The sequence below is a fragment of the Bombus pascuorum genome, chromosome 14, assembly GCF_905332965.1.
Source record: "Bombus pascuorum chromosome 14, iyBomPasc1.1, whole genome shotgun sequence".
In the NCBI taxonomy this organism is placed as follows: domain Eukaryota; kingdom Metazoa; phylum Arthropoda; class Insecta; order Hymenoptera; family Apidae; genus Bombus; species Bombus pascuorum.
In genome coordinates, this window is record NC_083501.1 from 2,519,805 (window position 1) to 2,546,104 (window position 26,300).

At 38.8% G+C, this 26,300-nt stretch overlaps 1 protein-coding gene across 5 annotated transcripts in view; it reads right to left on the reverse strand.

Moving 5' to 3' along the window:
* LOC132914275 (basement membrane-specific heparan sulfate proteoglycan core protein-like) overlaps positions 1 to 26,300 on the reverse strand; it is a 265,195-nt gene that overhangs the window by 46,232 nt on the left and 192,663 nt on the right. For all 5 annotated transcript variants that reach the window (XM_060973259.1, XM_060973257.1, XM_060973258.1 and 2 more), the window contains exons 3-5: positions 7,036 to 7,205; positions 730 to 940; positions 271 to 382 (exon numbers count right to left, since the gene is read on the reverse strand). In XM_060973259.1, the coding sequence (XP_060829242.1) occupies positions 271 to 382; positions 730 to 940; positions 7,036 to 7,205 (493 nt within the window). The remainder of the gene's footprint in view (positions 1 to 270; positions 383 to 729; positions 941 to 7,035; positions 7,206 to 26,300) is intronic.

Sequence of the window (26,300 nt, forward strand, 5' to 3'; positions counted from 1 at the left end):
GTTCGATCATTCAACCGTTCAATCAACAGAGAAAGCAACGAGAAGAAAGGAAGCAATTCCGATTCAACGACGATTTTCCATCTGCCAATCAGCATCAGCGGTGTTCTACGTTCATTTTAGCATGTAATCGAGAACCGTCTCGATGAATCATGAGGGGCCCTCATTCACGAATGTTCGTTCGTGTTACGCGGCGACGCGACGCCATCGTGCGAATTCACGGCATTTATGTTCCCGAGTAAATCGAATTCGCGAAAGTCCAATTAAACTTACCAATAAATGAATGACGGCGGCTCAGGTGTCTGCAATACTATGCAGGTTAGATTGATGTCGCTTCCGCTCTTGATGTACAGCTCCGAGTTACCGTTGATCTTTGCCTTCGACACTAACAACATAATCGAATCGACGTTAGATCGTTGCATTTTCAAACAGCTTGTAAGCGTATTACGTCGTGACATTGTCGGCGACACGTTAAACTCCCATTTCATTCGTTCGCCGATCCTCCGTGAAACAAACGACAAAGCGTTCGTATGAAATATTAATATGCGATTTTACCGGCACTGAAACTTCTTTTTAACGTAACGACAACGTAATAACGAGTTATTATGCCAATTACAAGAATTAACGTGTACGGAGAAACGTTTATCGAAGTAACTTTGTCGCGTTCCCTTAATCAATAAGAGAATTTATTATTCGCTACAAACGCGGAATATGTGTCAAGCGTGTACTAACCTACGACGCTCAAGTTAAAAGCTTGGCTGATTTTCGATTCGGTTGAAACCTGACACTCGTATGTTCCGCTATCGCGAACTTGCGGTGAACTAATCCTCAAGGTCCATTCGTCAGATCCGTCTCTGTGTAACGACTGGAAACGCTGGTCGTTCGTGTAGGTTAAGATTCCTACGGTGAGAATGTGCAGATCTCGTTTCCTGATCCACGAAACCTGCAAACGAACCAAGAACGATCTTTACGTGACTCGTTTAGAATTCTGGCAGATGTTACGACAGCCAGGAAAATCGTTGCATTTCCTAACATTTTTGGAATTTCGAACCCATATGGATATATCGATTGGTGGAAGGGAAAAGGCGTTAGTGGAGCAATTACGGGACTGAAAAGCAAGGGACGAGTAAATTTCGTGAAACGATAAATTAATCGTGATTGGGATGTACCAGTGACGATAAATTCTCATAATCTTTTACTGTTACGCTCGAATAATTCTACAAAAACGAACTTAATATTTATCGGATGAAGCGAAACGGAACAGAAATAGAATTTATGATTGTACGCATTGGTAAATTCGGCGCGGAATTATCGAGAAAATCTTTCCCAGATTCGATGCGCTTTGTCCGCCGAATTTCGTATTACATTCGATCGTGCGAAATCGCATTTTGTCGCCGAGGACGAAAAAAATCAACCAGAGAGAAAAAACAAGAGAGAAAAAGAGGCGGATAACGAGACAAAGATAGGACAGGGATCAACTTTGGACAAAGCTTCTGACGCGAAAACATTTAACCGATCCGCGATAATCTTCGTGCACGCTATGAGCTTCTATCGAACTCAATTACCCAAGAACGGACACCGAGCCGGTAATTTTTCACGACAAAAAATTTTTTCACGGCTCAATTTAACTTTCGGTCAGATATAATTAGAACACGGAACACGCGGCAACCCTGGAAAATAGATGGCTTATCGGCGAAACGTTTATTCTTCGTGTTGAAAACGGAGAATTGATACCTCGAATGTCGTTGGAGGAAATTAATTGTAGCAAGACAGCGGTTGTTACGTGCTGCCTGAGAACAATGCAGAAATACACTGCGTTACCGTCCTACGGTGTGTTTGTTTTGTCACCGTCGAAATTAATGATAAGAAAGCGTAAACAGCCTTTCCTTCGCGATATTTTCTCCTGAAACGCAATTTGAAAATCGTTCTCTTTCCCTTCACCTCATTTTTAAACCTCCTTCCAGCCGAACAAAATAAACTTTTTAGTTATTCCCCTTCCTTATTTTAATGTACTATATATGCATATTAAAGCATATTAAAAGCAATTATAAAATCATTGGAACATTTTTCAAAAAAATTGCTTTATCGTCCCTTCTCGTCGAGTTCGTTATTTCTCGGTCATTTTTATCGCGTCGTATATCGTCGTACATACATAGTATAGTAAAAAATATAAAAAGATATCGGGTATGTATCTTTGTAACAAGGATAACCTAGATATAATAAGGATAATCCGAAAAGTTGAATAAGTTAGTTGGTAATTACAATGCAATTATCAAGTTACGGTACAAAAGAAAGCATAACTTCGAAGCTTTATTATAACGTAAGTTTAGCATTTTTTATCACGTCGAGGTAAGACTTCTATCCTATTTTTAATGCTGCATGACAACCAACGGTATCCTTGTGAGAGCGGTAAAACCAAGCATATTTTTAAACGAACGTATCCAGCTCGCCAACAAAAGCCAGAGATACTCTTGGAAACTCGCAGTTTGAGGCCAAGGAAAAATCCTTTTCCTTTGTTTTCAGTTAAATGAAACCCGAGTACCTGTTACCTACTACCACGCGAATTCTTAACCCAACTTTCGAGAATAGCGGATCTAGATTTGAAAATATGTAGGAATTTAAATATCCTTTAATTATTCAACAAACCAGCAAATTAGAGTCCATATGAAAATATTAGAAAGCAGGCTGGTAACAAAGGGAATTATACGATAATTTAGATCGAATAATTATTCATTTGTCCAATTCCATTCTCCTTTAAAATACATTGCGAATTAATTTCATTCGTAGATAATTGGAAAATCATGTTTCATTGAAATCGCCCTTGACCGTTCATGCTATTCTGATTTTCCAGAGAACATGGCGCATCTCGATATTTCCATTTATGATTACTCTCAACGAGAATATCGATAATTGAAAAGTATAGATACCACGTACTATGATCAAGGTAGAAAAACCTTTCGTACATTATTGAGTTTCAAACTAACTACATATGTATATGGTACATACATAGTAACGAAGTGACAAAAACTGCGGCGTTATTTTATATAACGTTACGCTTTGTTTCTCCTTTATTTCGTTACACGCACGATCCTTTTATTCTTTACCTTTCAGGCTGGCGAAATAAATTCCTCGTAAAATTAACGCACGCATCTATTAAGAATCGACGTTATGCGAGCTTTTAACTCATTAACCAACACGAACACTACTGTCATTATACTTTGTTCATTGTATAACTTTATAATCTCAGATGAAACACCTTTACTTACTGACAGGCACTACTGTGTAACTTTATAATCTAAAATGAAACACTTTTGCCTGCAGGCAAGCAGGTAAATATACTTTGTTTACTGTACAAACTTTATAATCCGAAACGTAACAACTTTACATAGGCAAGCTTGAATAGATCAGAATAGGCAAACGTTATACAATTTCCGAGAAGTAACAAATATCTCTTGATAACTTTATATTCATCGTTTGGATAATAATACGAAAATATTGAAATTCTAATTCTATTGCAAACGCGCAATATGTATATCGTGTATATATATACCATATACTACGAGTATAGTCTACTCTAGACTAGAGTATCGATTGCGAACGAAGAACAATTTTGGAGATGTACTTATCGTACAATAAGGATCGGTTTATATATACATTATATATAGATCTAAATCGGCTATTGGGAAGTGAATCCTTAGGATCGGGGTTGTTAAGGAAAACTACCATCGGCGAAACGTGTATTGCGTATCCGACGTCTTTATAACTGCGCGGTAAATTATATGTCAGTATAACTCAAAATGTCGAGATACGTATATGATGAATGGTCTGTCATCGAAAAGAAGCGGTATAATTATATCAGCACTGTGTATATAAGGGGAATTTCTAAGGATAAGATTCCGATAAAATCTACTCGAATATTTTGGAAAACATGCCAGATACAAATAAATGTTATGGACAAAAATTGCACGATATCGAGAAGGATATACTATGCTCTTGTGTATTTGATCCTGAAACCTCCTGTAAAAGATGCCTCCGTTTGTTTGTTCGTTGCATATTCTTCTAACTAATATTCAGCGTTTTCAAAAGTCTGCGGACTCGTGTCTCTTGCAACACCCATTATCGAGATATGAACATTAAAATTCAACGCGTTAGCGGCATTAACGTTATCCGATGTATACCACGGAGACACATAAAGATGTTTTTCATAATGCTACTACTGATACGGCATCGTCGAAACACAAGATTCCAGTTTTCTAATGTTTCCAAAAAATGGTCCGCTCCGAACGGTCGTAATACGTACCTCGTACTGTTCCGTGCAATTTAAAAGTTTGTCAGCGAATGGTGCGAGAAACACGAGTTTGCAGATTACGTTTCGAAAACGCCAGAACGTCAGCTGCGAAAGTATGCAATGAAAAATGGAAGTATCCATTTAAGAATCGTAATGTCACTTTTATAGAAGGTTTCAGGATCACCAAACATATAACATCAACTACGCAAGAGTATGATATTTCCGCCTTCGTGTTGCTCAATTTTTCTCTGAAAAGTTCATGTTCTTCTAGATTTTTAAGCGATTCGATATAAATCGATATAAACCGTGTATATATTGTTTGGACGTTTGCGCTGGTTGACGACTTTATGAGGAATACCCATCCTCCGCGTCCCGTCCGCGAAGCAGTCGATCCGCCTGGCTCGTGATACATAGTATGTACTTAAGTACGTACATACTTAGCTGGAAGGACCTAATTTATGGCACGCACATATGGCGGTCGCTCTATCTTGGCAAGTTCCACGACACGGAAAACCGAACGACAGTTTCGAACAGTGGAAGCTTCGCGTTCTCATTTCAGCTTCTACATTCCATTTAACACGACCGCTGTCACGCGTGCAAGCGTCGCTGACGCGCAACACGCAAAATTTTCCAGCTGGCAGCGAACGTGTTAATCCAATTTACAGTTACTACACAGATCGTATACGTAAACTCGCAAGATCGCAATATGTTTTGATTCGCAATCAAGTTAGTGAATTTTCGAAATCAATTTGTCGCGAAACGAAGGCTTCGATAAGCTCGTTTCATTTGCAACTTTCAATTTATATTCTCACGCAACGTGGCTGTTTTTCCATTACGTTTCTATCGCGACCCGTTTACGAAAATAACAAATAGTCCGTCAATAATAATCCCTCGAGGAAAAGTGATCCATGTATATTGCCCTGTTCATCGGTTTTTAGCGAGTTCTGAGCACTGTTTGAAACAACTAATGGCGCGAAGTTGTCGCGCCAAACAACAATACACGGAGTGTTACTGTTACGTCGCTAGGTTGATTTTACGCCTGCGAATATAAACGCCTGGTTTCGCGCAGATAGAGAACCGTACACCACCGTGCACGCGGCTCGCTGGTTGAAGTGGGGTCGAAGCGAAGGGAAATCTGATTTATCGTCGATTACGATCGGTGATTGGATTCTGACGGGTTCCTGTGCGTCATGCGGTGATGCATGAATAACGTCGATAACGAGTAATGTCACTACTCGACGCTGACCCATGCACTTTAACCATCAAAGTACTTTCCATTAAGATGACCGTGGATAGGGTGCGTGATCCTTTGTCTCGCGTAATCACGAGCCAAGTATTTACAATTATATCATACTCCATGTCGTATTCGAAAATGCCAGTTTCTTAGTTTGCTACCTTCTGCTTATACCATGATTCTACCGAGACCAAATGTAAACCGGCACTCTTCTTACTTTCTAATGTAACTAGACGTTAGAATAAACGTTTCGTCGAATTAAACTGTTCGATCGCTCGATCATCGTGGTATTAGCCGTATAATTGTCGTGTAGCATATTACGCGAAAGAATTATCGCGCAAATCGTACCTTGTACGAATTTCGACCGACGTTTCTAATCGGTCGTAGGCATTGGCGCTGGTGGATGTAACAAAATCTTCGATTGAAAGTCTAGTTCAAAGAACAGTCTAATGCGAATACTCATATCGCGAGTCTTTGCACCTGCGAATTTTCAATTACTTACATTTGGCGTGAATTCGATTGAAAGGTTGTGCAAGAAGAAACGAATTTGGTAATTATTTACAAATTATCGATTATTATTTCGTTATTTATTATCCACACGACTACACCGATTTCAATGATCTTGAAATATATCGTGAAATATGTTGTCAAAGTCACGACACTCTGAGCAACTTCTCTTCGTACGTGTTGCCATCGTTCGGCTTTACTCTCCGGTATATTCGCAGAAGTTTCCGTCTCGACGAAAGTATGATCTTGATAATCGAATAGTCGCCTCTTTCAGTATCGCGGCTAAAGTATTTCCAACTTTGAATAACGATAATAATATAATATAAAGCTTAACACGAGTCGTATCTGTCTTATTATTTAATACCTTAAGTTTACAACGATTATCCAAAATAATCCCAATAATTATTATGGATAATAATCCGTTCGTTCTTCTTTCTTACGTGACTTGAAAACGATTATCGAGAACGAATTGCGTTTCGTCATAAACGCCGGATAAAAGACGACCGTCTTTGCCAGAGCGAAGCGTAATCGTAAAGTAAATCGAAGTAAAGTTGTTTGCGAGTATCTCGGCAACTACAGCCGAGCGATGATAACTTGCACAGGGAAAAGTTGTTCAGAAAGTTCATCTTGACAAAATATCTCAAGACCATTGAAATTGGCGAGGTCGTCCGCTTCGTAAACAATTATCATGAATTTTGCAACAGGCCGATCTGTGCAAAGATACGCTTGGTTCGTCGCATTGGTTAAATAAAACTTGGTAAAAGAAAAAGAGGGATATACGTCACGCCGCGGAAGCAGAGTTAAAATCGGATCGAGGAATCACGACAGAATTTGTCAGAAAATGTAGGATCAATGGAACGAGAGGAAAAGAGCGTAGTAGATGAACGGAGCGCGACAACCGGACTTTCATCAGCCGCGGCTACTCATTCGTGTAACACGACCTGGTCGGGGTCTCGCGCGTTTTTATTACATCAACGAGAGTCAGCCAATAAGGTAACTGGAAACTTACAGCACGATCACCAAGATTGCGCACCCTGCAGTGCAGGAAAGCGGTTTGTCCGACGGTCGTCGTGGTATCCCTCTTCGTTGTGTTGTCGAAGTAAGGCTGGCTAAAGGGTTGCTCCCAGTAAGAAGACGAATGGTGCTCCACCACCGATCCTCCGCTCTTCGCTGTGCACTCTGCCAAAAGCAATAAACACCGTTAATGGTATTTCGTTCTCGTCGAGCTAGTCCATCCACGCGTTTATTTTCGTTGCACAAATTTTCGTTGCGTGGATAGATCGAAGGACAGTTGAAGCTGTCGCGTGATACGGAGAATAAAAATGACGTATAATCGCGATGTACGTACGTACATTCATAGGAGTAACATCTTCGTTCCAACGATTATTCCGATAAAATATAAAAAATACGCCAAGAGTAACAAAGGATGCACGTTGATAACAGAAAGGCAAGTACGTTTTACGTTCCATTCTCTTTATAAGCTTGGCAACGAGAAAGAAACGAAGTAAAATAGCGATGTCACGGTGAAATCACAGCTCGGTAATGGCTTAGAGACCGCGCCCTAAGGTGCATTGTTACCGTCCTTTCTTTCGTGGCTTTTGCGACCGACGAACTGTCAATTTTTCAAATTTGTTTTAACCAAACCGATGCTACATTTTCAAGCTTGACACAGAAAAATTCTGGGTCCTTCGGTTTGCCGACTCATAGTGTCATTATTTTCATTTTGTACACTTATGCAGGTATTAAATACCACCTACGTCTAATTGGTTGTTACAGAAGTGCATAAAGTTGTAATAGTTCCAGTCATTCTAGCAGTTCTAATAGCTCGGTTTAGTTCTGAACTCGTGACCTCACCATCAACAAACTGATTTTCACAAATCGACGTAGTTCTTGTTCTTCCGTAACACGAATTCAGCTTGCTACTATGATTCTACTCGAATTCTACTCCGTGAAATTTGTTAAACGAAGCTCGTTGACAGTATCACGATTGTTGATATCCGTATTTAAACTCTGAATCCATCCGATTTCGTTCGACGATTATTATACTATTTAAAAAAGAAATCCAGTTGCTGTTATATCCATCAAAATTGATCGAAACAACGCATCCTTCGAATGATTCGATTCTCAACGTTTCCAAAATAGTGAAAAGTCTCTAGAGTTTCTACAAACGAGAAAGTTTCTCTATCTTGGCATGGTAATTTCTAGTATTGTACAAGTACTAGTCGTTTTTTCGAATTAATCATGCAACGAATTTTCATACTGTCATGATATATCATTTGATAAAGTAAGGATATACATATAAATATTCAGGGAATTCTTATTCCACTGAATTTAAATACTAGTTGTCATATTCGTCACGAAGGTGTAGTATGATTATATGAATTTCCTTTGTTCGTATTATTATTCACCAGAGCCGCAAAACGAAATTTGAATTTTAATGAAAACGTGTCTGAAAGAATTCACGCGATCAATAATCGATAACTCATTAGTAACGCAAATGTGGCAGCAGGATCTTTTTAGTGGAATAATTTTGGTAACCGAATCAAAGATTTGTAAATGAATTAACAAATTCGTCGAGCGGAAGTCGATCATTTTTCTTCCTTATCGTGGATACAGTTAGCATGTATCTTTTCCCCTTTATGTTCTGTACTTTTTGGTTCGGTGTTTCTAAATTCATATGTTCATATATTCAAATTATAGCGATCGATACACGTATGAATGTACTTTCGAATCGATTTAGCTTCAGCTTAAAATTTCGACAAAATAATTTTCCATCGTCTCTCCTCGTCTCTGACTGACGAATACGTTTTGTCGTAATTGTAAAAAACACGTTGCACTTCTTTAAATAGACAAATTTTTGTAGCGTAAAATGTTCTCTCACAAATTATTCTGATTGTCTCACTGATTATTGAAATCAATTTCAACGAATAGTTGATTAACGAAAACGGTCAGAATTTATTTATTTCGAGAGAATTTCATACTTTCATTTTTTATCTAGGTCGAATCTTCGAAAATGAATTTTTCGCCATTCTGATAAAGCTGGAATATATTTTTTTTAACGACTGTTTGTAACGTTGACTTAACGCAATACCCAAGTTGATCAATTTTACTTCGATTCTATTTCCCTGTCTTTTCCCTCGACGGAACGTTTACTAGTTTTCAATTTTTTCTCATTTTCATTACTCTTTATGTATATTTTATTCCACGTTGCAGAAAGATAATACGTGCTACCGGAGGAAAATGCTTCTGACAAAATTCACGTGATAGGAATTTTCTTCGAAAACATTGAAATAATATCGATACTTCAGTTCCATTGTCAAACTGAACTAAAAATTGGACAATTTTTTGCACGATACTCGAACGAATTGAAAACTCCCCTTCATACAGGAACGCATATAAATCGCGGAGAACGATAAAATTCGTTATTAACGAAACATTCGTTCGATCGTTCGTGAAAATGGTTTGCAGACTAGCCAGAAGCGGTGTTTCCTTGCTTTTGAACATCCAAAATTCGTTGGAACAAAATTATAGAAACGGATTCAAGTGCACGCGCAGCTACGGCATGATTTATCGGACGCAACTAAAATTTGAATCGATAATTAATCGGTCGTATATGGCCGGCATTTGCGACAGAATCGCGTGTTCGCGTTCAAGGGTCCTCTAATGGTTGGCTTTTTCACCTGTCACTCAGTTTGTTCGTCGTACTGCTCTCGCTGTTAGCTTTTTGCTAGAGAGCCACGTTACACGAAACGTCCAGTCATAAGATATTCGAGCACTAGGCGGTCGATAAACTCGTGTAAAAAGGATCGTAATTGGTGTCGCGCTCTACCGGAACACGCGACATGCGAAAAAATACTTCTCTTTTGATCAATATCGTCATCGAGTTTTTATGTTCGAGCGAACGTGAGAAACGCGGCGTACAACGCATCGAACGCTACCCGTTACTGCTTCGAATCGGTTCGATCGTCATGTTGCTCCGATCGAAGCGATAACGACAACAAAATATACCACTGCGTTTCTACAACCTGTGATTTTCAAATAATCGATCACTATTTTAACGTTTTCCACCGTGGCTTCGACATCGTTTCTCAACTTTTATTAGTTTCCGCGTATTTACGCAGTTCCTAAACCAACCTTCAAATATTTTTCTGCTTCAAAATAACAGATATGTTTTTCTATTCCCGGTTTATTTATTGTCTTTGTAACGGTAATCATATTCCATACGGAGCGATATTTCTCTTCTCGGTAAACTGAATTTCAACGATTCGATCATTTGTCAATTTGTCAATTTATTTAGTTGATAAAAATGAAAATTAATCGTGATCGAAATAACTAAGGACAAACAACATCGTTAAATATTTCTCTTCAGCGACGCAAATTTATTAAACGAAACATTCACGGGTTAAAATTCAAAGCAAACGTAACTTTATATTCTATTTCTCAGACTACTATGACCGTCGCGCCGTAACGACTTTATTTCCGGCTAATGATGTTTTCACTGAAATACCGTGTCGTTATATCTCCAAGGGTTTCTTTACACGCCTCAGTAAAGTTGGAAATTTTATGAAGTTTCTCGCGTCAGAACCTCGTAACTTGCAGGTCGATTTTTCATAAACGCGACGATCTTATTAAGATCTCGAATTATTCGACAAAGTTGCACGTTTGACGAACCGCCTTAAATGATTAACGATAACACAAGATCCAATAAAGCGTGTTTGATAAAACAACAATAAGAAATTGCAGCTTAATTTCGATAGTACAACCTGATAATAGACTTTTTACCAAACAAACTGTAACGTATCGATGAATAATAACGTCGCAAAAATGATACAGTCGTTTATAACTTAATTTATGGCTGGGATAAAACGAAGAACAGTATTTTTATAACAAACGGGGCATTATATGTATATTCATGGGATAAGGTAAAACGAAGTAAACCGAACGTGTTACAGAGACGCATACACGTAGCTTACGGTAAAGTAATACAGCGCGGCAATAAATAAATAGTTGGCAACTAATACTTTATGCGATATTTGTTAGTTGCATTGTACAATGAATTTATTTCGCTTGTAAATCTATTAAAAGAAAAATTGTTTTAACTGCATCGTAATGGCCATGCGTCCTCTCTATCCAACTACGTACGAACAAATAAATTATTATCGGCGTGAACGCGAATTTCTCGGTATATTAATGAGAAATCCTGTCTGCACGACACGGGCTAGAGGCCAAACACGCTTTAAAACGCGGATGAAATTATGTCATTTCTTTAGTAGTTTAAAATAAGGAAACATTCGTATTTCTTATTTTCACGTATTATAAGTTGTACTCCTGGGCGTTCGCGGTCAATTTTTCTAGCGAGACAATTTTTGGAAGGCTTACTGACCAAAAACCGAGGTGGCATGGAAGGGATGGTAGCGGTCGTCGGTCGAAGGAAACATAAATATTTCCTTATATTTCATAAATTATGTTGCAAGTTGAACGCTACGCATCTTATTCCTGAGAATTCGCGGCCGATTGGCAAAAGAAGGCTCGGTGGTCAGCGAGCCGAAAGTCGAGTGGCGTGGAAGGGATAATAAAGGTCGCCTGTTGAGGACACAGCTCGAGAATATTTATACAGATTCATTAAAACGGAAGTCGTCTCGAGATGGTAGCTGCAAAGGAGGAGTTCGTTAACCTTCTTTGTTCTATCTGAACTTTGGTTTTGGAATGCTTTGGAAAAAACTTGAGGTGCTTGCTAATGGCTTGAAACGAACCACTCGTCGATAGGCGCCGTTCGTTGAATCGCGCTCGGTTCTTTTTGTACCAACTTCTACCAACACCTAGCTTCCGTTTCCTCGCCGACAGATAGTTCGGAAGAAAAGCATCGGCATCGGCAGTGGAGGTTCGCGGGATGCTTTTGTGTGCCGAACTATGCCAGAAATGTTTTAACATCTGTAGAATATTTAACGAGGAAAGTCGGGATTTAAAGGAGCCATCGCATCGGTTTTCATCTTTGTTTCGCCAAGTTACAATTATCTTGGAGGCACGGTATTGTCCCTCGATGGTTGCGATCGAAATTACCGAGAACGCGATGGATATTCCATGGATATGCCGCGTCGTCGGAACAGCAACGAGTATAATACAATTATCGGGTATAAGAATTTTTACGTATCGGAGCGTTCTGTTTTGCAACAAAGGTTTTTACAACAAGCCTTTTCCTGCTTCCAATTGAGAAATTAAAAACGATACCCTTGCGTTTTGCGCGACGTGATTGTTTCTACAATATCTGTCATGAGATATTTGCAACGAATAAATAATATAATATAGAAGAATTAGGTTCTTTCGCGTGCTTCGTTATTTCATTAATTGTAACACAACGCGGCTTCGATAACTGTTACGTTATTATTTCCATCGAACCTACACGTACACATCGTAATATATTAATTCCACCAAGAGATAATCTACGTCAGTCTCTCAGTATTCGCCAGAAAAGAGAAACTTTCTTGTTTTATCGGAGAAGGCAATACGAGTCTTTGTAAAATATATTTAAAACCTTTGTCTGTGGTAAGCGCGGACGGATCTCGCTGTAGACTACTGCTTGTTGCGTCTATCTTTGTTTATCATATTGTGCACAACGAAACGAAAGCAATTAATTTAATAGCAGCAACGAATAATCGCGTCTGGAGCCTCCAACAGAATGAATTTGTTGGAATTGTCGATCAATTCAATTCCCTACCGTTTAATTAATTGCTATTGTTCACGCGATGAAATAACGCGATATAACTAAAAATAACGAACGATGAACACGCAGAAACACACAACGATATTGTATACCTATATCCACCAATAAAACGCTTGCCTGTTACAGAAGGTTTGACAGTGTTTTACGTTTCTAGGTTATCTTTACCGATGAGTCTAGCAGAGCCAGGCTGAAATATACACTTTTCTTTTCTTTAATCTCGCACTATTGTTCCACCTTCTTCTTCGATATAACACTCTCGCAGTTTACTTTTGTTTTGTTGTCAACGTTCGTTGTATTTATAGATAGTGGCTTGTAGTTTGAAGGCGATGTACGTTCTCAAACCGAAGACACAACAGACCACGCCGGTGTATTTAATAATGTTTAAAGAGAATGTAAGAAAGAAGGTAGGAAAACATGCTCGAAATGTCTCGTTGCACTGTTGCTAACGGTAAGTGAGAATGAAATGCGAAACCTCTTACTGAAATCCGAGTGGCTCGTGTCCTCGACATCACGCCTTGCTCGTTCTGAAAGTTAGCACATACCGGAAGTAGTGCACTCCACGCATTCTCTAGCTTCCTTTTTTCTACACAAACCTCCTCACGATACGATATCCTCAACGCTAATGTCATTTTTACAAATACGTCACAAATCTGCTGTTCCACTTCGTCGACGTCTGTTATTACGTGGTTGAAAATCTCGCCCGTAACTCGTTCGCTCATTTCGACGCTAACTCGACCAAGTAAATTTCTCAAGCCTCGAGGTACGAGTACATCCGACGTACGTCATCGATTTCTCTGTTAATTAACGTGTAATTAGAGATTTTATCCCCTTCGGCTAATTATCAAAAATGTATTAAACCAGGGAAATAAAACTTGTTCGACTCGATTTAACGATGATAAACGAACGACTCATTTCCATTCTGTCTTCTAATTTTCCTCCGTGGAGGTTACTTCTACGAAAAGAATATTCCTCGGTGTTCGATGCGATAAGATCGTCAGTGTCCGATCTTAAATTAAATTTCAAACTGTATCGGACGGTAGACGAAGATTCAGCCAGAAAACACTGCTAAACGATTCTTTGATAAATCGATATGAGTTAGTTTCTTCGTATCTTGATAACCACGTCTGGCACACGTTAGCCTCGAAGCACGAGGATAAATTGAACTCTCAGCTCTAAAGACCAACTATTGGCTATAAGATATAGTAGATAACTAGAGATTCGTCCAACGATGTTATTCTTTCACGATGCTCGTATTGTGAAACGCGAACGTTTCAGGTATAAGCCTCTATACGTATTTTGGAAGCCACGTTTACCTAAGTTCCCATTAATTTTGCGTTAAAACTTAACGCGTTGACTTGCTAAACACGCCTTGTTACCGTGGAAGAGTTCGCTGGCCTCCGCCGTATGAAAAAGTTGCAACTCCTGAAAGAGCAACTGTGGGCGCTTCGTCCGATCTTTTTGGAGTTGATGAATGTAAGTTGGCGCGATTAACGAGTGTGTTTATTCAAACGAACGTGCCTTTCTTCGATAGTAAATAAGAACCGGGTTACGTAAATCGCGCAGAACGGTCCGCGCTATACGAGAGACTATCTATATAACCTTAGAAACGATGCTCCCTCGTTTTCTGTAAAAGTGAAACGCCGAGTGAAGAAGACTTTTCGTCGTTTCGTTTCTTTTACTGCGCGGGAATAAAACACCAGGAGAGATAGTTCTTTTATTATTTTACTATTGTCACTTCATAAAAGTAAGAACGAGAATGGTAGAATTCTTTTATTTCTCGTTCCTCTTCTCTTTTTTCTTTTATTTTTTCCTTCGTGAAGATATAACGCTAAAGAAGAAACACCTTGGTCGTTAATTTTCTCCGTGTCCTAAGTGTAACACGTAAAGACGCAAATTTTCTATCGTTCCGAGCTTCCGTTTAAATTCGGTTTTAGCTTTCGGTATTACGAGAGGTGTAGCGAAATTTACTCCAGTCGTTCGCTTTTTCAAAATTAAACGCGAGCAACAGGATTCTCGATTGTCGTTGCTCGTACCTTTATCGTGAAAAGTTGAAACGAAAAAAGAGATCTCTTGGCGATCGTACACGTTCCATCGAGTCAAACCGAAGCGACGTTTTAGCTTTGTTGTTACATTCGGTGGTGGATTTCGATATTCGGAAGTAGCCGAATCGCGTTAACATAGAATAGGGAATAGAGTATCAGAGTGAATCATGGATCAAACTCAAATCTTGTTTTCGTTATACAAGTTTAAACTTGCATATGACGTAGTAGAAAAGTTGTTCGTAAACTCCTGTGACGCTATATCGTTGTGCAATAAGACTTATCCGCACGGAGAGTTAAGCAATCGAGTCGTACGATCAGTACCGTCATCACGGATTTCCCTACGAGACATCTTTCAGCCTCTCAATGAAATTTATCATCTGACAACCACCGATGTAGTCTCAAATTATGAAACTCACCCCGAGGCTTTCAAGATCAGCGGCGTACCCTTTCGAGCGCGTTTCAGGAAAAACGTTTACGCAACGAGGAATTGGGCCAGTTCCATTCGCGTCACATCGATCGTTCACAATGGCGAAACGACAACCTTATGCAACTTTATGTCGCCGTAAAAAAATTCGATCGCTTAACATATATTATAGATACGTGTCTGTTGCAATACAGATTTTAAAGTGCATTTCGTTTCTACCGTTATTCTATCGTAAGCTAAAGTAGCAAATAGTTACGTCCAATATCGATGCCTATATCACGTACACGTAAAAGATAGAAACGTAAATAAATAAAAGATTCTCTTTCAAGAACAAAATAGTCCGAGAGGAAGCATCCGCGTCACAAGGTCTGTCTTTCCGAATTATGCAATTTTATTTCTCACTGGATCATCCTCTAGAATCTAGAACATCGGTGACTTACTTATGTACATGCGTTCATGTGCATGTATATCTATGTAGGTTTTGCATGAGAATACATCTTGAAAGAAAGAGATATTCCAAATATCGGAAAAGCGACGTGAGAGAAGAGAGAATACTTAGGAAATAAATTCAGTAGAACCAAACTACTATTCTCGAGGTTCGTAAATGCCATTTCCATTTCAACGATATTTTACTTACGTCGTGGCCAATCAGGATATCCCCTGAATTCAAAACCACAGATATATAATAACAATATAAATATATAACAAGGCGGAACGTTAACCGCCGTGTATTACGACAGTCGGATCGATAACGTTTCGAGCGAGGTGGAGCTCGCGATAAATCGGAAAACGTAAGAGCAGAGCGCATTTATCAGGCGAAAAACGGGTCTCTAACGAAAATATGAAGATTCACGTTTGCGGAACGCGTTTAAATTGGAATCTGTCGCAGTGCTTGGCGCAAGTGCTTGCCGTAATGCGAAAACTTTTTTCGAGTCGAACTCGACGTCTTAACTTGGCTCCTGTTCTTTCGCGAAACACCCGCGCAACGACTAAAGGACTACGGCTCAAGAAGCCACCGGTATAACGTATTACGAGTAGGTATACTCTTTCACCCTCTTCTGTCTACTCTTCGTCTGTCTTTCTCTCAGTGTTGCGTAATTCCTTGCTGTCGTCGGTGAATTGAATTCCGTCGCATTTTTTAAGAAATCAGCAGATCCATCGAACGCTTTCAAAGGCGCAGCTTCTTCGTGATACCGCCACCGTGCTGGTTCAAAAGAATTTTCTTGTTTGCGGGAATATCGGACAAATACGTATAACCATGAAAATGTAGGAAGCGTAGTCGATAAACAGTGAGAGTAGATTTTCCTCATCTTGCGTGGGTATTCCAGCCGGACTAACCGAAAGGTACAGAAACACGAGAAAATATTTTCCCTGAGTTGTAACGGATTACATATAGCGAGAGAATAATATATCGCGCATAAACAGGAAGTTTTATTTGATTCTGAAATTAAATAAGATTTATTCAGATCGTTTCGAAACGACACATTTCGCGGCGAAACCAAGAACTTTGTTCTTTAGGTAGCGCTTTATGTTTTAAAGCTCCACGGGGCGCTTCTCGTGGTACGCTCGTACATAGTTATTCAACCACAAAGTATTCCGGTTACGTTTTCAATGAAACTATTTCCTCGTCTTTTGCAACGAGAAGCGTCTATGCCGAAACGAATAACGTTCCGATATATTACCGCCAAATATATTTCGCTCGCGTAAATTGTTTCGTACGAATAAAACTCTCCAATTCCTATTTACTACTTTTGTTCGAATTTTATGTTAAGTTCGACACTACGTAGGTATCTGTCTCGTATTACTAATTCGTAACGATACCAACATCGTGATGATATTAATTTTCGTAATAATATCAATATCCCGGTTATGCATTCGCATATAAAGGATGATACTTGTTAATATAAAATACGGTATGGAATTTCAAATATATGTATACTTCCAAAAGCACATGGTTTCCCAGTACAATCAATCACATCACGGAATATCCTACGACTATATGTATTATGCGACGCTTGCTATATATAGTTCTGCAGCATCAAAATATCGCTTGAGATATCGTGTATCGGTTTTTAACGTTTAAAAATCGGAAACGCAAAAATATCACGGTGACCCGGCAAATCGAACTCGAACTGCGAATCTACTGCAGCTCGAGCGACGAAGGTGATCCTTAAACTGAACGCGACGTACGAAGCGTTTCTCGTACAAGCTACAAGTCACAGGGATGAAGACTATGATATTCGGTGCCGCAGAGCGTACACCATGCCGTCTGACACTTTCTACGAAGATTCTAAGAATCTAAGTAAGATTAAACGTGAAACTTTCCTACTCACGGAAATCCATAAGGAAATATCAAAGTCTGTCCTATGAAATTTCCGAATAGAAAGGATTAACGTGTACGCCGATTCACGAACTCGCCGGCTCGATTAGACGTAACGAAGAAAGGCAACATTCGCCATCTTTTTGTGAAAATTTCCCGTTTCCTGATTCGAACGGCTATAATTTCGATAAAAATTAGATATCACCGATACGACTGGTCGCAATGAAGCAACACTCCAGCGGGAACAGAATGAAACGTTCCGTTTAGAATAACAAAGTCGAGTTGAATTTTTCAAACGTAGCGCGTGCGTATGAGAACAATTTTTATCTTTCATCAGAAATGAAAAATGCGTATGAGGTAATATTTGATCGTTTGAACTGGACTAGTCGTGCGAATTCAGTTTCCGGAGGTAGGTTTTCCATATTGATATTTCTTAAATCAGCCGGAAACGTCAGTGGGTACCACTGGATAATAAATGGTTCTTTTAACCAGAAGTGTTCGCGAGAGCGTTCGATCGGTTTCTACCGTTATCTGCCATGGAAAACCAACGAGGAGTTTTCGCGTTTTACGGGTCTCTTCTTGTGTACTTTCGCCTCGTTAATGGAAGCAATCCAACAGGATGATATATACATTTTCCTTAACGAAGTATAAACTGTTACCACGATATTTTATGGACTTTGCTGCTACCACTTTTGAACGGAGAACATTTTTAATTTACTCTTTCCTCTATTTCTACTTCGTAGTAATTTGTACGGTTTTAGTAATGATCCGGTAAAGTGCGACGTTATTTAGGTCATTCGCATAGCTATGCTTTCCGCGTTAAAGTTCCTATCTGTATTTTACATTCGGAACTTCTCGTCTCGTAAATTAAACTTTAGATTTGTGATATCGAATATCGAGGGAAAAGAGCGATAGCTTTCCCAAGCGAAAGAGTAAAACTTGTTACTTGATATCGAAACCTAATTTCATCTCGCTCCTAATGGTTTCAAACGTTTCATTTACGTTGCGTTTTATCATTCGTAGCATCTCCGTTTTAAACATCTTATCGTAGTAAATCGTAGAAAATCGTAATAAAACTTGATATTAAAGGGAATAGCGTTCGAACGTGTTTGACGAAATTTTCAAATTCCATTTTCTCGAAAACTATGCCGAGAATGAAAAAATCTTATTCTACGTTTTTTTCTTTTTTTTCTTTTTTTTTTTTTTTTAGCGCTGGAAATCGCAACGTATTCGCTTGAACTTCGTATTGCTCGATAGCGCAACGTATTTGTAGACACGGCAAACACATGGACCGCGCTATTAATTCGAATTTCAAATGACTGATAAGCAATAGCACAGTGCACTCGCACGTGTGATACACTAGTATGAACATTTATAGTTACTTCTATACGCTGGTGATCGATGTCATCATAAATTCCGCGACGTTACTTGTTTCCACCTGCTCCTCCACACCCGTTGCATGTCTGCGCATTTATCAGCGACTTAGGAGGCGTTTCTAGAGTCATTGCTAGTCGCGTTCCATTTCGACAAATCTAACCGAATTTAACAGTGGCAGGTATCGTTTTTGGATTTGCTTCGTCGAAGCGCGTTACACTTGCCAAGTATTTCGTTTATCGATCATTTTTATTTATTTTACGATCGCTAATATCCGAAAAGGAAACGTCGGTTTCGATAAACTTATTCGCAAACTTTTAAGATATTCGTTTAATTTACAGATGCGATGATTTTCGTTTAAAAATAATAATTATTTCGTAGAACGTTGAAATATATATTTGAATCATATGCGTTTCAACCGAACGCTTCATCTCGATAAATAAAACTCTCGAAACGCGCGATATTTTCTGCGATACTTTGACATATTTTAACAGAATCAATTAAGCTGCATACATATTTCAGGTAAAATAAATATTAAAAGCAATAAATATACACATACGTTTTGTATATGCTTTAGTTTGATATCTGCGGACTGACCACTAATACGAGAGGAGGAACCAGAGAAAGAGACAGAGAGAGATGGAACTTTTGGCAAATTGTGTTTCATTCTCATATTGGCGATACGAGTGTAAGAAGCCCGTCTCGAGAATATTCATATTTTTTTGAAAATTATGTAGGTTTATAGAATTTCTAATTAGTTTCTTAATCAGTTTGAATCAGAAATTCCTTTGAAGAAATATTCGAGTAGATATGACTGGTATTCTAACGTGTACACGCGCAAACACCCGCGTACTTACGTATAACGTTCGCATGTACAAAAGATAATGCGAAACGGATTAGCTTCCTACGTGTGTTTGTCCTCTCATTACGGTGGTAAACTGTTTCTCTGCATATTATTCTACAACATATTCTATATTATATAACGTTTGTATTTGCACTTGGAAATGAGCTTTCGAAATAACGATAAAGGTAAGGTTACAACGTATTTTTTAGATTACATTCTAGTTTACCGTTACTACCGCGTTCCACGTTATTTCGTAATTCGAAATTGCGTTCCGCTATTCGCATTTGTATTTGCAATTACGATGTGGCCAGCAACTTTATTTCATAATTAAGAATCATTGTGCGATTGTATTGGCGTGGTGGTAACGAGACATCGTCGTGCGGCTTTCAACGAAACCCTAAATAACGCGGTTACACGGTTTGCATTTCATAGAAAAATTATGCTGCTGGAAACGTAGCATTTTGATCGAATATCGGTAAATCGAATTTTCTTTTTAAATCGAGCTGGCTGCGTCATAATTACGCGTGAATGAAGCTTTTTCCATTATTTGTATTCCGCGATAAATTTATCCTGTCGTGTACATACATCAAAACATTTGTTGCTGTGTTATTCTCTGTCGATTACACACGGACGTGTGAACAAACGCGTCATCGATGATTTTTTCTTTGATCGTGCTATCGGAAACTTTCAATCTCGCAAGGGAAACGCAATTACTTCTAAAATTGTAAATTCGTTATTTCCTTGAATTATCGTTCGTGTACAACTTTGACTCGAATTTTTACCTTTTCCGTTTGTAGGTATTTGTACACGCATATTCATACACTGTTTATGGCCGTAGAGTTAGCGCGCGAAGTTCGCAACTCGAGGGACTTCTCAAAGATGTACTATCCAACAGCGTCGCTATAAAGCGATAAACCAGAGAGTAGAGAGGAAAAAGAGAAAAAGACAGAGAACGCTTTTCCTTCGCGGAAAATGAACCAGCTGTCCCAGATTCAATCTCTAAAGGAAGAAGACGAATTCCCAGGAGTTTCCAAATGTAGGACAGTGAAATGTCACGCGAGCAGAACAATTGTTTTTAAGGGTTTCGAATTTGTTTCGGGACGACGAGTTCACGAAGGTGCAGTTTCCACATAGTTCGACTAAGTATCTTTCGTTTCCAATTCTCCGTTCAATTTGCGTTCAACGTACGAAATATCGTCGCATCTGTTAAAGCGCTCTATTCGACGGTAGCTGACTTTCTTCCGTTTATCCTTACAAAGAGAACATCGTATTTTTGACATTTGTGAGCGTTGCCCGATATTCTGAAACTTCTTCTAAACGTGTCAGCTATTAATTCGGCGAGTTACTAATGCGGATGAACGTTAAAATTAACGAAGAAAAGATGCGATTGAAAGAAGCAAAGTAGTAAAAGATTACGAAGCAAATTCAAATAAACGGGAGCTCGTGCGATAAACGTTAGAGTATCGTGGTTTGAAAGGAATCGATGGGCAGAACGTTCTGCTACGCGATCGATCAAGGATGAAAGCGACTCGAACCGATTACAACCTTTAAATACGGATATCGGTAGGAGAACGGAGAGACGAAGCAATTGGAAGTAAAGGATCTCAATTACGTGAAACGAACGAACGAACGAACGAACGAACGAACGAACAATTTTGACGAACAACGAATCGACGATAAACGCAAGAGAAAAAGGGTTTTAGCGTCAGCAGCTAGCAGCTACGATAAGAGTGGTCTCACGCTCCAAAACCTAATTACATTTCTGTTTCCACGAAAACGAAACGATCACGAGACTCGATTTACGAGAAACTTTGTCCATTGAAACGAACGTCGGATATAATTGAGTATCGGTTGCAAATAAGAATGACGATTTTTAAGTAGTGGACGTTGCGTCGACGCGAATCTCCTAATCCTACTCGAATGAAAAGCCTTCCTGCAACTTTTTCAATTTGCCATGGCAAAGGAAACGCCTGATAAATACAAGCATTTCATTGTAATTAAAGCTAAGCAAAGGGTAGTTGGAGAAAAGCGAACAGCTTGAAAAGAACGCTGTAAACGACTAAGGATCTTCGAGGATTTAATTATAGCAACGAAAGAAACGTACGAGCTCGCGTCTTTACCTATAAGGTGTTTGAGATCTGCGCTCCGCACAGATGGAAATATACTGTATTTTATCGGATGCGTCTAATGCGATTAATAATGAAATTTTCTATAATCTGCTATCCGAAGGAAACTTTATTTACCGTGCATCCAACTTCAGCGACTAAGATTTATTTCCGGAGCTCGGCTCCTAAACTTTCGCGACACGCATCGAAAATTCTGTGCTAAACCTGACAACGGTGATGCATCGTAACGAGTTTTCTCAATTTTCAGCTAATTCTTATTAATTATTCTCTGTTCGTTTAATTATTCGTTGTTTCGTTGTTGGAAATATTTTATAAGGATATCAAATTTTATAGGATCCTATAGTTGGATCTTTTATTTATATAAAGAATTCGATAATGTCGTTTACTGCGAACGACATTTCTGTAGATCTTAAAGATACAGAGTGTCAGGCGAGAGATATGAGTAGGAAATTTAACAGCCCCTGATATAATCTACGATAAGACAGAGACGAAGGATAAAGAAATTGCGTTTCAAGTTTTGTTCGTTACTCATCGACGTTTAAAAATCGATTAAGGTATGTCTGTGGCCTGAAAAAAGTCTCCGGATGGATGTAGGCCAGCCTAATCGACAGGGGACTCGATGATCTTCGAGGCCGACACGTGTCTGCCAGGTTATTTCGTACAGTTCGTAAAAGAAGAAGAATACGACGTTGCTGAGAAAAGTCGTAGATTAAATCTGCTTGATTGCAAAAATCCATTAGAGGATATCAAAGACCTTTGCCTATCTGGAACTATTGGAACATAACGTAATCTCACGCAGTTTGTCGTGAAATAGAATTGATATTGTATGCACGAAGGAGTATCGATCTCGCATTGTGGAACGCTTAGCAATTTGCAATTATCAGCTAGTTACCGATGCCACCTTTGGCGTCGCGATTTGATACGGAATACAGAAATTGAGATGTTGTCTGATGTAATTGTTTTCCCGATTTTACGAAGCATCATCGGACAATGACTCCGATTACTGTACGTAATGAAATTTCATGCCAGTTGTTAGCGAGAAATTCCAATATTCCGATAAATTGACCTCTGTGATCGTGTGTGGATTAAACGACAAACGATTAAAGAACTGTTGCACGTATGCAACAGCTAGAAAGATTGAAATCACCTGGCTTCTTCGTTATATACGATGCGAACGCAATATCGTCCAACCGAACGACGACCAGTGGTATTTCATGGCGTAATCTCTTTTTCATTTTCTTTCTTGTATTTGGAAGGTGTCGCGACGATTTAAACGCTGTCACAAAGAAAAAGAAAAAAGAAGCTCGTGAAATATCGCAGCATCCGACGTAACGAAATATTCATGCAACCTGTCTATCAACGTTCGAGCTAAAAACGTAAATGATCGTTACGAAGTATATAATTTTATTTAACTCATTTCATACAGACTTTGTCCGATGTTCGCGACCATTAACGCTCTTTGTTTTGCTTTACTTTCAGGCGTATAACGTGCAATAGATATTTATACGCTTACGATAAATCGATCTGACCCTGAAAAATATTCCACCTGCATGATGTTCGCGTCTGGAATTTGATCGGAGAAATAAACGAGATACAACGACTTTCGCTGTTAACGGAATTCGTACGATTTAAATGGCAGTACCGTAGAAAGTTATCAGCCAATAGCCCTATTTACCGTGCAAATTCTCAATTAACCTTTTGCAATAGCCAAATTATGAAACCACGTTGATTCAGCCGGCCTCTCTATAATAAAATTTTATTAAAAGCTCTCGGAGATCGGTACATGCCATTAATGATAATAATAGCCAGGGAATTTATTGGATTTTTTAGTCGGCCAACAATGCCTCCGGCGAATATAACGTTCCATGTTCCATGCCCCCAGCTTTTTGCCCATCCCATATTACGGTACGAGCGTGTACGAACGAACGATGTGCATACGAGCGTGGCAATGCGGGACTAATGTCAAAAACATTGTTTGTAAGGTGTACGAAAGTCAAATATCCGCGGATTCCATTCAAAGAAATGTTAATAAAGACACCGATATGCCCTGCAATTGCTGCAACACGAGCTTTAAAAGGCAACGTTTCCGCAAGTAGCTTCTCATCCCATTACATCCTATGAAATTTTAACGCATCTCCTTACATATTTCCATTTATTTCCAAGTTTCGACCAAAGGAAACACCGACTCGCCGGCATTGGAATAAAGTTGCAAGTACAACGGTTGACGTTTTTCAAAATTTACAGACACTTCTTAACGCGATAGATTATTCTGAAGATCATGCCGTGGTAAAAGCGGATAAGTACATCTCTCGCGTACCAGTACATATATATCGGTAGACTTGAAAACCACTGTCATAAAACATCGTTTGCTATTCCGTTATGTAGCTTCGCTGGCTTAAATCGAACGTAATTTCTGTTATATCTGTAGTACCAGTGCGTTCAACTTGTTCGACGGATTCGGCAAATTCGACGAATGATTTAACAGGCGAATGATTCATTTTTGTATCGTTGATTAAATTTCGTTCGTTTTATGAGATTTTACGAGAACTTGTCAAATTGCGTATAATAAATCACGACGTTTTGTGACGAATTAAAATATAATTTTCAGCGAAATAGTTGTTGAACGTAGAATTACGTATTAAGGAATAATGATAACAACAGCGATAGTTTGACTACGGGATATTTAATAACAATAGTAACAATAATGGTAATAGCAATGTATTTTGCGAAAACCAAGGGAAAGCAATGCAAAATTAATTGAACTAAGACGCTAAACTACAGAGAGAATCGAATGATTGGTATTTTCAGAGCTGGAAAATGATCGACGGGACGACAAAGGGGCAAAGAAACTATAATAGAAAACTGGGGAGATGAATTAACGATTAAGCAAAGGAATACAGCTGTGATTGGTTCTTTCACAATGCGTCACGTACACAAATAAGACCGTATAACAGTTTAATATCAGTCAAAATTCTCATTTCCACGATAATTAATACGCGAATGCGAAAAATCGACATGAATCGACAGTTAAATGAAAATAAATTATAATTCAACAACGTATGTATTAAATCATTTGATGATTAAAATAAATATGTTGTATTTTAATGGCGCAGCTATACGAGTTATTTATGGCTGGTTTATTGAAAAATACATCGACCTCCGCTTAATAAACAAGCGATCAGACACGAACAATTATTCTCAAGAAATTGCGAGAGTCTTTGAATAGAAACGATAAAAACAAGAATTCTGGAGCGAGCTTTTCATTCCAATTTTCGCTATTAGTTTGAAGGATTACGTCAATAACGAACCATAAAATTGGAATGCGCAATTTAATACGCGATTCGATGACGTTTATTTCTCCCTATTGTTTGAATCCGTTTTCCCCCGACCATCGTAAATTTTTAAATAGTTCCGTGTAGATAATTACGAACAAGATCTTTTATTAAATATCATGTTTCTCGCTTTATACTCGTAATTAAAGCAGCTTAATAATCGGAATCTGTTTCGATTCTATGCACAATAACGCTATAGAGATTAATGCCTTTTGGAGAAGAAAAAAGGAAAAAAGAAAAAAGGAAGGAAATAAATAGAAAAAAAAAGTAGACGAACGACAAAACATCGATTTTATGTTTAAAAGTAGTTAAAGAATCTGCTTGGTTCGAAGTAAAAACCTTAATGGAACGCTTCTTTGTGTACTGTCGTTTCCATCGAGTTCTAAAATCACGGTTCCACGCTTACCCTGTTTTACGGTTTCCACAGTTAGTTGATCGATTTACCTACGCTTGCCGAAGATTGAATTCGAAACTTTGAGATTCAGACATTTACGTGCAATATATCGAGATGTCGAGAGAATGGAATTGAAACAGAAAACTATACTTTGACAAGCACATTCTTCGACATGATGGATTATTTCTTTAGAGATTGCTTCTTCGCGAGAGAAATGGGTGGTCGAAAGATACCGAAACAATAGCGATACATTTTAATATTATACAATGCAGATGGATCGAAGTTGTTACCTTCCCCTTTTCATTTCTTCCCTTTCTTCACGTTGAAAGACTTTGCCTCCTGTTAGCGCGATACCTTCCATCTTCTATAATGCACATTATCGATGCCCTATACAATTAATTAAATAACTTATCGTCGCTAGAATCGAACCAAGTGTCAGATATATTTTTCATGAAATGACTAGACTCGTGGCAAACTCATTCGGACGCGTCACGAATACCGACCTCGAACATTCATAGCTCTCGAATCAAAGCTCGTGGCGATTGTCGGCTAACTTTTACCCTGATTTGGGGGTGTATTTATGGCGTTGGCAGATATACGTACGCGTGGCTTTGTCTCTGGCCACGATGACATCATTTCTTTGTTCAAAGCGAACGCGCGTACAGGAACATCCGCCACGATAGAACGCGTTCCTGAA